Source organism: Anser cygnoides, chromosome 6 (genome assembly GCF_040182565.1).
Source record: "Anser cygnoides isolate HZ-2024a breed goose chromosome 6, Taihu_goose_T2T_genome, whole genome shotgun sequence".
NCBI classification, from domain to species: domain Eukaryota; kingdom Metazoa; phylum Chordata; class Aves; order Anseriformes; family Anatidae; genus Anser; species Anser cygnoides.
This window is the reverse complement of record NC_089878.1, coordinates 40,297,016-40,309,414: the sequence shown is the minus strand read 5'-3', so window position 1 is coordinate 40,309,414 and position 12,399 is coordinate 40,297,016. Positions and strand designations below refer to the sequence as shown.

General features: G+C 42.6%; 1 protein-coding gene across 1 annotated transcript; it reads right to left on the bottom strand.

Annotated features, from left to right (window-relative positions):
• Window positions 1–8: 8 nt before the first annotated feature.
• On the bottom strand, window positions 9–11,913 carry TNFAIP6 (TNF alpha induced protein 6). The gene is made up of 6 exons (XM_048081011.2): window positions 11,665–11,913; window positions 6,827–6,964; window positions 5,558–5,719; window positions 2,607–2,835; window positions 1,493–1,533; window positions 9–1,119 (listed from the first exon to the last, which is right to left on the bottom strand). Exons 1-6 carry the CDS (start codon window positions 11,756–11,758, stop codon window positions 956–958), a joined length of 828 nt encoding a protein of 275 aa, XP_047936968.1. The 5' UTR covers window positions 11,759–11,913; the 3' UTR covers window positions 9–955.
• Window positions 11,914–12,399: the final 486 nt, after the last annotated feature.

Here is a 12,399-nt window from a genome sequence, read left to right as displayed (position 1 = left end):
ACTCAGGACGAGGTTAAAACAGAGGTAGCTTTAATGCTGCTTCAGACTGAGGAACTTAAACTGAAGTTGAGAACGTACAGAAAATGATTTGTGTTTATCAATTCAAAACAGTACAGTCTTAAAACCCGTGTAAACATACAGCATCTCGACAGCATCTTCAGAATGGATTTGCTGGTTGTCCGTAATTTCTTTCGATGCTTCATCTCTCCAGTTTTATCATCAAGTCTTTCATTTGGTTCTTTATGAAGTGAAATCAGACAAGTGGAAAGACATGAACATCTCTTCTCCGCATGAGGAGACGCTGACAAAATTTCTAGAGTACTTTCTGATTCATCTCACAACAAAATTACACTGATAATGTCATGGATCCTGCGCTTTCCATGCTGCTTCACAGCCTTCTGACTTCAGACAGTAACATGGGTGGCTGCTAGGCCATCCACAGGATGAATTTATGCATCTTCAGAATAAATGAATTCCAAAGGCCTTTTGAACTCAGGGAAATTAGTTAATTAAAAAAAAAATAGTGTAGAGAACAGGAAGAAATACAGCCACAATCTAAAAAATAAATATGTGGAAACCAAGGAAATAAGGAGAGAACAGCAAATTAGGTTTAAAAATATTTGAAACGTTGGTCACAACAAGTTTGTTCAAACTGTGCAAGATATAAGGAAAAGGAACAGTTTATATACAAAAATAGCTTTAAAGTCTTTGGTAACAGTGATTTCTTCAGTTTTTTACAGGTCTAGAAATCTAAAAATAGTCTTCCAGCATTCATGTAAATACATTTTATAATTTATTTCCTAGTATACTTTATTAACAAAACTTATATAAAACAGAAAATAAAAAGTCAGGAAGATATGAAGGAAATGACCATATGTCTGTCTTATCTGAAGAAACAGATGTCTGAATTGGGTTCTAAAACACGTTTCCTAATGAGCATATCATGTTACTCTGCTTACATGATACCAAACTTTCCAGGTAATAAGTTTGCTTTTCCTTGGGAAGTTGTATTCTTTCCATCACCTGACTTTGAAGGCATGTCTACAGCAACATACCTAATTTGAAAACCACCAGCAGTCACTGAGGAGTCTGTCAGAAACTTCAAAGTCATCACATTGCCTGGACAAGAAAAAGGAAAAAAAAGTCACCCTCATTTAAGAAGAAAAATCACCTGGATGTGCAAAATAGGCGTAAAGCCTCATGGATCTCTAGGTGACACTGGGGTGAGGTTGTACCATGAGTGTGCAGCAAATATTTTTCGGATTCTGCTGTTATTTGCATTCACTAGTTGAACCTCAAATTGCGCATGGAATGATACATCATTTATTTAAAAGTAGCTGCGTTGATGAAAAAGCATGTTGGCAGTTTTGTGTAGCAGCTTCTCCATGAAGCAGAGATTGAGTCTTTGTACATCTTATTTATTATTAGGAAGCAGGGAGAAAAGTTTATCTGGGCTGATTTTTTTTAACCATAAAGAGTATAAATATATTACCTGTGCTAATGATATCATCTGGCAACTCATCTCCACAAAACCTGGAAAAAAAACGAGAAATGTTCATGACTAAACACAGCAGATATGCCCTACCCTGCTGTGTGGGGACGCACACTGACCACAGGGCTCTCAGGCTGTACTCTCCTCTGGAGCTGTGCCTCGTGGGGCCAAGCTGGCTGTAGCTGTTCAGTGCACATAATTCTCTGCATGTTAAAGCCATTGACTAAAGGATTTTTGTCATGATTTTATAGTGAGGATTACGGGAAGGAAAAATGCAGGAAACATTTTTCAAAATATGAAGGAAGTAAATGATGCAAAACAAGAAGAAAAAAAAACAATTTAACAAGGCATTAAGGAAAAGAACAATGACTCAAGGCTAAGAAAGAAAGAACTTTATCAAGAAAAACATCTAAAATGATCTGTAAAGGAGAAACAAATGGGCTATATCCTTGCTTTGCTACACATGAGTTGTAGAAAGGATATGAAAAGTGGCAGGAATTGGGAAGTGTTTTTATCACTTTTTGTTTGTTTGGTTGGTTGGTTTTTTGTTTTTTTTCCCCCTGGAAAAATGAGGAACTTCATAGTAAAAATATGACCACTACAGAACAAGCAAAAAGATGACAGCTAACAAAAGAAAGTGAGAATTAAGCAAGGAGACAAATGGAATTTTATAAGAGAGACATGGAACACTTGTTCTGTTCTGATTTTGTTACAAAATATTTGACTTCTGTAGCAAAGGATAAATTTTTTGCTAACATTTTACACCTCTTCTCCCTCGTTTTAATTAAAGCAAATACAAAATATTGTTTGAAATTGCTAGGTCTTCCTGCAAAATCATAGAGAATTAAAATAAGCAGCTGACTAAAAAGTCTCGAGCTCTCTTTCATGTAATTCAACAAAGCAGAAAAGGGCAAAGCACAATTTCCTGAGGCTCTTTACAGGGCTGTGTTAATAAAAGTGAAATAAGGTAAGTTGTCAGGGGCTATTACTACAAGTATTGTGAGCATATCAGAGGTGCTAATTGGACCAAGTAACACAGTGTTTTTCTGAAGTAATGTTTCAGAAAAATATATATCATTTGATTATTTTTATATTAAAGTTGGAATTACTGTACCTGCCCACAAAGCCATTGATATCGTCATAGCTATCATAGATTTCCAAGAAATCAGCCATACAAGCAGTGTCATCTTCAACATCAAACTCCAGAAACTGTAGATGAATCCGCTGTCCATACTTCACTCTAATATGCCAATAACAAATTTGCTCATTTTCATACTCGTTTGGGTAGCCTGGTGACTTAAAAACATGTTTTGAATCTGTGAAGACTCCACCACATTCTTTTCCTAAGAGAAAAATAAAAACATCAGAGTTCAAGTATTCATTTTGGATATGGCTATGATTTAATGCTTCGAGCTCTTTCACCCAGTAGATCCATAGAAAATCACATAGGGACATCCAGCATGATAGCATTTTTCATACATTTAAGCAGTCAGCATTCACAAGAAACGTCCGTCATTCCTAGCTTTTGGAAGCAGATATTTTGGAAGAGGCATGATCCAAAACTCACTGAATTTAGAAGAAAAGCTTTCATTGACTTCAGTGGACTTTGGGCCAGAGCTAAATGCTTCATGTAAAAGGCATTTAGGGTTTCTGACTGTGCTCAACTGTAAGCTTTAAGGCTGTACTTGCAAGTTGCCCTGGCATTCCGTTTCAGCTTTTCTTCTTCAAAAACCTCTTTGAAGCGTGTCTTGTATGAAATAACAAACAAACAAAAAAACCCCACCCACCTTGTAAAGGTCAGTGCTCACATACACTTCATTGTACCGTTAGCACTGCAGCTCTTGCACTCCTCCAAGTGCAAGACACAGAGGTCCTGAAGTGCCCGTGTTCAGACCTGGGGAGGCACTTTTTGGGCATGAGTTCAGGCCCTGAAGCTGGCTGGTGTGGTTAATGCTCGTAGTTCGTCCACTGCCCCGAACCAAGGGCTTTGTGCCCCAGGCCACTCATGTCCTACCTGCAGCCAGACAGCTCTGCCAGCCCGCATAGCAGGCTGCCCATCGAGCACAACTACATTTCCTTTTCATGGGAGAGGCTCAGGCTGCCTCGGGAGTGTTGGCAGTTCTAGTTTCCCTTTGTCCTCTAACCAAACAGAGCATCTGGAAAGCAACTACCTCTCCTCCCAGAGGAGAAGGCTGACAAAGGAGAGTGTTGGGCTGACATAAATGCAGTAATAATGAGTGCAGTAGTCTCTCTTGCAGTTTTCTTTGTGTGCTGAACATCTGTGAGTGTCCCCCACCCCACAGAGCTATTCGGTTAACAACTGCCCTGCTCACATAAACAAGCTCAAACCCTGCGAGCACAAACAAATGTGCACAGCTGTACAGACGTCACCAACAGCTCCAGCTTCTGGCTCTGCCAGCCAGGGCAGTGCGCTCCCCGGGATCAGGGGACTCGAATGGAGCACAAAGTTGAACGTCTCTTTTCGTGTTGGTGCCCACTTCTTCCATCTTCCCAGCCATGTGAAGTGGTACCGAGATAAACTGATGCAGTGGCCGTGTAAATATTTCATCTGCAGTGCAGAGAATGGAGGTGAATAGAGACAGGGCCCATATCTGGTGAAGTCTTGTCTGTCATGTTGGAACCATCTCTCCAGGTCTGCTTTGGAGACGCACTTTTCTCTAGTTACCCTGCAGTTACACGTGCACACACACACACACGCACAAGACCCATGAGCTGGACCCATCAGGTGGTTCAGTCCCAGGCATGGCATTCATTTCAAGACTTGCTCTATCTCAAGCACAAGAAAGAAGGAATAAGGGTTAACATTACATTTTGCCTGTTTACAGGCAAAATATCCAGAGAATGGTTTCCATGTCATAATGTTTTATCTGTGTGTGTCTCTACAAACACATTAGAAGGCTGGTAAACAGGAACAACAGAGTAGCAGGCACACCCCTATTTCCATCCAGAACTGTGTTTACAATAAAGAAATAAAATAACTGAAGAGCATAACTTTCCAGGGTGGATTTTAAACCATAGCCTACATTCTACCTCTTTGGGAACAAATTCCTACTTCTCATCTGGACAGCCACGTCCAGCCTTAGGAGGCAGACCCTCTGGTGGCTTTGGCAGACTTCTCCCAGAGGCAGCTCCCTAGCGAGGTGGTATTGTCCCTGCAATGTGCCACCGTGCCTGAGATGTTTGACAACTCTTTTAGCTCTTGGATGCAGATTAAAACACACATGCCTACCTTTGCAGCATTTAATTATAGCTAAATGTCATGCCCAAATGTCCAGCTAATAAAAGGAACGCTGCTACTCTCACAAGTCAGATTTGAGTGAATTCTAGTTTTTTAGAATAAAAGCTTTTACAAACCCAAGATAACCAGAACTTCCCTAGATTTTATTTTCTGAACTCTCATGGCTGCTTCCAAATTTTTAGCAGCAGTGCTTGCAACAAGATGACGGAGAACTTTGAAAGAAATTGTATGATTCTTTATGCGCAAACTGGGAAAAACGTAAAGGCAATCAAAAGGGTAATTATCACTGAGATTGATTTTAATTTTCTAAGCTACCATCTTGCTACGAAGGTAAGAAAATGTGCTTACAATACAGGAGTTAAATTTTTTGCTTAACGCACTGTTATGACCACCTAGCTCAACATCTGTTAAGCACCTCAGGTTAGATATTTAAATGAAATTGTAGGCTAAATGTAAATGCCTTTATACAAAAGAAGATCACATTAGGAACATCACTTACCTTTTTAATCAACAACAGCGTTATCATCACACTTTTAGTTTCTGGAGGGCCTTTGGTCAGGCCCAGTTACCTACAGCACAAGACAGTGCAGAGACACCGAGCTCTGAGCGAGCTGGATCAGCTGCTGGTGACAGCAGAGGGTGCACGGCTCCCGATCGATCTGTGTCAATACATCCCCCTTCACAGACTGCATATTTATGGTACTGAGGCTAACTCATTCGGAGCCAGGGTGCTTTTGCACTGCCAGACAGCACGGCGTGCAGTCGTAACCTCAGACCCGAGGGGAAGGGGTTGTTTCTGAACGCACCGTTAGGGTTGTAGCAGTAGGCATCCCATCTCTCGCTCCGGTTGAGGCGAATCCCGTAGTCAACGATGCCGGTTTTTCCAAAGCCACAGTTGGCTCCAGCTTTCACTATGGGATAACCGACCCTGCCCTTTGCCATCCAGCCAGCAGCACACACGTGGAAACCTGCAACAGGGGGGAAATGGGGCATCGATGTGATAAATCAGTCCTAAGCAAGAAACCGCTTTTTGTTCTGGTAAGTCAGGACTTACTCAAGCTGATCAATGGCTTAGATGTAATTGGCCTAATAGAAATTGAACTACAGGAAAGAATTGTACTTTGAGAGGATAATTTTAAGCGTGGAATGTAAAACTGCTTTATGTTCTCCACAGCACGATCATTGGTTCTTCATCTGAAGACAAAAATCAAATGCAGATGGACTATACGGTCTCCAGGGTTGTGCGTTTTAAGTGCCGTACCAGCATTTGTAATCAAATTATACATTGGATGAGTTATGTAAGTGAATAAATCGTGCTCTTTGTTTCCCTTCTGAATCCATAAAAACTTACTAAACCATATCTCAAGAACCAGTTTGCAGTATTAAGTTACGAGAGTTAATAAAATGCTACACATGGAAGGTAGCTACGGAAACAAGGTATTTACTTAAAATACTTTCAGTTTAAATGTAAATACCTAAAATGCCTTGCTAAATTTCTTGCTAAACAACAGGATCCTGCTAATGCATTTTGTGGCTGAGAACCTAAATACAATAGCCAAAGAATGCAGTGTTATTCTCTGTCTGGTAGAGACTGATTCCATGTTTTCACCAAGACGATCTGGAACATATTTGTGGCATCCTCGGACTGCGAGCCGCGCAGAAGAGACAAAAGTGCCCTTTTTACATGTGTGCTGCTGCTGAGAGCCAGGTTCTGACTCAACAGCATAGCCTGCGAATTTCTAGTGAAGAGGTCATTTTCCATTGTTTTCCTAATGGGCTGAATGAATTAATCATTCCTCGTCAGGAATCGAACGGGAATGAGGCTCCCCCCCAGCTCGGGGCTGTGCTGCACCCAGAGCCCAGGGGATGCGCAGCACCGGGTGCAGGCACGGCCCTGACAGCTCTGCAGGTAGCACGGTCACGCTCTGGTGCCGAGGGGGGAAATTGCATGCAGCTCGGGCCAAAATCCAAGGATTTTACAAGTCTCTCGGTCCCAGAGTTCATAACATTCATGAAAATCCAAGGCATTATGAATGAGCAATGTGAAAAGCAAACGGCTAGGCTTTGTTTCAGACCTATTTTTCTTGCTGCCTCCAGCTGCTGATACGTGGCCAGATGTCCTCCTTCGTACTCGCAGACAGCTTTTGCTTCTGCATAGGTGAGCTGGTACTTGCCCGAGCGTGACTCCCGGTGGTACACTCCAGCTGCTCGTTCTGGGGACCAAGAACAGTAAATGCGTTCAGCACAGCCTTGTGGGATGCCCTCCCGTCTCCCCCAGTCCCCCAGGACCCGCATGTCGGGCCGATGGTCAGGTGAGAATCGAAACAAGATGTTCGGCTGGTAGCTGTGCCGTTCGGGAAGCGTCAGGAGAAGGCACCCCTCCCGCCCCTAAGGTATGGGTTTGCTCAGGAGAAGTTTTGAACAACAGAGCTAGTCAGAGCTTGGCAAGGTTTGAACAAGGGAAAATCAACAACCGCAGGGAAGGACTCCCAGAGGACTCCTCAGAAAGCAGTAGCTATGGGAACGATCGCTGGTGTCAGCATCGCTGGTTCTGCGCATCCTATCTGACGCGGGGGAAGCTCGTTCTGGACTGCCATCACAGCATACTTTTGGATGCAGCCTTAGTGCTTTTGGAAGATGAATCAGAGCTTTGTTTTCAGTCTCCAGAGAAGTCAAATCAGAGCTACTTGGATAGAAGAGAGGTAAAAATTAAAGGGAATGAAAAAGCGAAATAAAAATATCTGAGCTTTGTCACAAAGGGCAGAACCAGAACAAATGCTGGCTGACATTTTTGCTGCACAGAAAATTAATACAATTTCTTCTTTTTTTTTTATTTTTTTCTTTGCTGTTGGAGGTCCAACATGAAGCAGCTTTCCAGGGAAACCTAGAAATTGTCAGCGCTACTACAGGTTTTATAATCTCTTCTTGTTTCACTCGCCTGATACCATATGTGCAAAAATCTGTCTCAGAACCAATACGCATATCTAACTGAACAGCATTTTTGCTTTTTTTTTTTATATTTAGTATAATCTGAGAAAAATGTCTGCAGTTATTGCTATTCAACATGATTGAAAAAAGAAGCAGAACAGGAAGCATTTTTACAGTAGTTACTGGTACCATGGGAAAAAGAGAATGTCTTTTCTAGTGACATACTTAGAGTCAGCAGTTTTGGCTAGGTTAGGATATTATTTTAAAAAAAATATGGTCACCACTGAATTGTGGTTAGCAATGGTGAGATCCCTTATTAGATACAGAATGACGCTTGCCAATGTAGTTTTTGGACCCACAGTCCCTGGACTAGCGCCCAGTGAAGTCAATGATATTGCTGACAGCGGTCTCAGGAGACTGAGAGTTGCTTTCTGCAGCATCGCTGGGAATGTCCCTGGCATGGGCACGGGTTTACTTACATTGTGGGGAAAAATCCTTCTAAGAAGCCAGTTGGAGTGCAAAGAAAAGTCCCAACACCTATCAGCTGTGGAATAACAGTATGCTATTTTTTTAAAAAAACAAAACTCTTTTAATTAAAAATTTCTTTGTAGGAAGTATCATTTTTCATTCACCTAATAGTCTATCATGATAAACCCAGCTCTGTTTCTTTACAGCTTGCTTGTGTTGAATTCAGCTCGCGTGAAAATGTGAGCACTACAGAAAATAGCGCACCACTTAGCCTCACTGCACACTCAGGGGACAACCTGGCAATGAGATTACTGATCACCGCAGCTCATAGGTAAGTGAACTGAAAGGTGAGTTGAAGTGAGCTGGCAGTGAGTTGAAAACCCCAGATTTCAGTCCTTGGGATTAGCTGAGCAGCCCCCCTTACACCGAGTCAAGGAGTAAGGGGCAGCTGAATCCCAAGGCTGGTCACTTCTGCAAGTGATACTAGCACTTTTATTGATGCTAAAATATCAGTATGGACAGGCATTACGTTTTTCAGAATATTGCTGGGAAGATCTGCTCTTCACAACTTCTGCGAGGGCTGCTCTTCCACCAGCAGCACCACCGAGTCTTCCTGCAGCGTCTCGAAGGGTGGTGGTGTCCTGCTGAGAGCAATCGCCCATCTGTCTGTGTCTCCCTTGTGACATGAGAAAAGTAGCCTTTGGAAGGAAGGACCACACACAAGTACTCCGCCAAGGCTTCTCTCTTTATGAGACCTGTCTGAAATCTCCTCTCCCTGGGCCAGTGAGATCTTTCAGCTGAGCTCACTATTTGCCTGAAAACCTGCATGTTGGGAGTGCTCTCTCATGGATTCCTCCACCCACTTTGCTCCTCACACAAAAGATCATGGGTTGCACGGCTGATGGGACACTTCTCTTCCAGCTCACATTTCTTAAAAGCTCTCCCTGAGGCCCAGAGCCAGCAGGATTGGGCAAGGACAGTGACCCCCTGCTCACCCACAAAGCTCTTCTGCACAAAGACAGCCAGTATGAGACTTGGCCTAACACAGTTCCCTCAATACGCGTGGCACGGTGCTACATGTTAAAGGCTGAAAACAAATACGTAACTTTTAAGTGGAGGACGGCCAGGTACAGTTCCTGGCACAGTCATACTGCAGCGAACGGGGCAGGCATGGCCCCAAACCTCCCTGACACACGGTGAAACTGGGACCACAGAGAGGGGAGAACCTGCCGTGGGAAACCTGCTTCCTGGCACTAAGAACTGGCTCTCGAATAAGCGCCTGAACATATTTGGGCAAGACTGTTCCAATCCTCTCATCAGTTTACAATGAGTCTTTGGTTATAGCGTGCCTGTTTCAGAAATGAGCAGCTATAAAATTCCATTCACACAAGAAAGACATTAGCAGGACACGATACAATCAGCTGCAGGACTCCGTGTTTACTGAGAAAACAAAAGATCTTTTGTACCGCAGAAAAAAGGTAAAACACAGGAGCATTTCCAGCCTGACCTCTACAAAATATTTGATATTTGTGTTAATGGTTTGTTGAGGAAGAAAGGTAAAATGGAAAACTCCCTTCATTTTCACTCTGGTCTCAATCATGCTTTATCAGAAGAGGAGATAAGCAAGGCTCAGATGCCACTGCACATTCCTAGGTTTTACTTAGCGGGGTGGGTCTTGCTTTAATGCTTGTCCACAGTTGGTACGAGATTGGGGTTACTTGTTTTAGTGTTCAATTTTTTTTTTTTAATTCAAAGATTCACACATTAGCTGGCTGTGAATTTGCCCACTTTTTCTTCATTTATATGTAATTTCACTGAATTCCATTGGTCATTTAATTAACCGCAGTTTGGATTTTGTTTGAGTAATTTTTTTGCAGCAGTTGGAATAGATAGTGCATTTTAAAAGGAGTTTCATTGGGAAGCACAATGGAAAGCAGAGTGGTTATTTCAAAGTTGCACATTGCGTTTCCAGCTTTTTGCATGTCTTTGTTTCTTTAGAGAAAGCCATCAGTTTTTGCTCCTGTCCTTGATTTTTACTTACCCTCATTGTAAATGCTAGAGGTGCATCAAAACATTATCTTAGGAGCGCAGGTTATCCAGGTTATTATCCTGGTTATACCCTGGCACAGTCCCCAGCCAGCTCTTGCTGGCACTGGGATGCTCTGGAAGACTGCGGAGAGCAGGGAGCAGACCTGTGCCAAGCAGCACGTGCGTGGTTAGACCCAGGCAGGATCTGTGCACGGCCGGGTGCTGTTTGCTCGTGCAGGCACAGCCTGGCACAGCGAGCCCCTTTTCTCCGCATGCTGCAGGAGGATACCCATTGCAGGCGGTACCAAATTCAAGTTCTCTGCCCCTGCTATCAGGGCTTAACACAGCCTCAGTGCTACTCATCTGCTGCATCCCCGAGTGCTGCTCCAGCCTGGAATAGAAGCTCTTCTCCTCACGCCAAGCCCTCCCCTGCCATCGTCCGCTCGAAGAGCAGCCCCTCGAGGAGGCGCGTGAGGCTGCCAAGCTGATCCCCCCCCAGCACCCTCAGCAGCCGTGGGACACAGCGGGCGTGCTCCAGGTTCAGAAGGAAAGGAAAGTCATTAAAAAGGTGCAGTCAGATGGAAAGCAATACTGACACTGCTCCTTCTCATTTCTGTTCCTGCTGTTTACATGGTCCTCTGAGAAGGGACTGGAGCCACGTGGTTGCTGCACCAGCTATGGGAGAGTGGCTCCAATTCCTCACGAAACATCTCAGCGCTACAAAAACATGTACAGGCTACAGGAATGCCTTAAAATCCTTAAAGAAATATGCGGCATCCTTAGACAGGAGAAAGGAGTTTGTAAGCATTTGTCTATGAAACAGAGCACTCAGTGCATATATTTGCTTTGGCGTATTTTATGTGACTGCATTTTGAATATGTTTTTCTGTTGTATTGGATAATTATGAAGACTTATAAAAGAAGAGGCATTTAAACCCACTTGAGGTATAAGAAACTATTCCCACAACATTTTTATAGCCCTTTTGGAATCTTTTCTCAACTGTTTCATGATGAGAACAAACCAATGGCCAAAACATATACATTTCTGTACTTCCCTAGAAACCTAGGAAATATATTGATATTATTTCCAGATCATTTAGTTTCATATGTAGGACCCCAGGCATTTGAAATATGTTCATGCAGAAAATAATTCATTCTTTTGGCAAATGTTTCTTTTCATACTTGTTTTCCTTCATTAGAAGCAGCTACTATTTAACAGTTTTCTTTTCACCTCATGCTGGAGGAAAACACATTCAGATGAAATATTCCACAACTATTTTTTCCTGCACTTCAGAGAAACAATAAAACAAAAAGCTCATAACTACAAAACTTGCAGTCATTACTGATATAAAATGACGACCAATTTCAGTGAAGATTTTGCTAATATTAATGCCCGGCTCATTTTTGTATTGCTAGGTGTTTATTTTTATACTGTTAGATAAACACAGCGACTTTTGCAGCAAAACATTCATGATTAAATCATTTCTTACCTAGCCAGATAGAGTTATGCAGCACTCCGTCCTTGAATCCCCATGCTTGAGCCTTGTCCCACAGCAGGGCAGAGAAGAAAATCAGTGCAATCATCTCTTCCGAGCTATTAGGCTGTAAATATTCCCTGTTAAAACACTCAGGGTAACCTCCGCTAGCAGCTGGCTAGATCCTATTGGAACATCTGGTAGCCAGATCTTAAATAGTGCTTTCAGCTGTGAGGTCAGCAAGCCTGCTCCAATTGTGCTTGCTGTAGTATTATTACACAATTAAATGTGATGTCTGCAGTCGTCCATGTGACTCACTTTTGGCTCTCTTGATTCCCAGCGTGTCCAAGAAACCATTCTACCCCTAACTACTGCAGCACACATGAACACTTTTCAAGCCAAAGTCTGTTCATTCTTCAGCATTCAGTGTCTTCAAATTCCACAGAACAATAAAACTAATAACCGCTCTATCTGCTTACAGTGTCTCTAGTCACACCATTTATAGGACCAAAGAGAATCACACCGACTGCTTCTCATTTAAACGTTTTGGTTTTTCAGATATAATTTGGATTTAATTTCACAGCGGCCCCGATCAATTAAAAAATATCAGGGGAATATTTTTCATCGGATATTTGAATTCAGTTTCCCTATGTGGAATCTGTAACTGCAAGTCAAACCCCCAGATCAGCACAAAACTACAAGTGTCAGAAACAGATGCTCTTTGTTCTGCAAGTGGGAAATAAAGCTAAA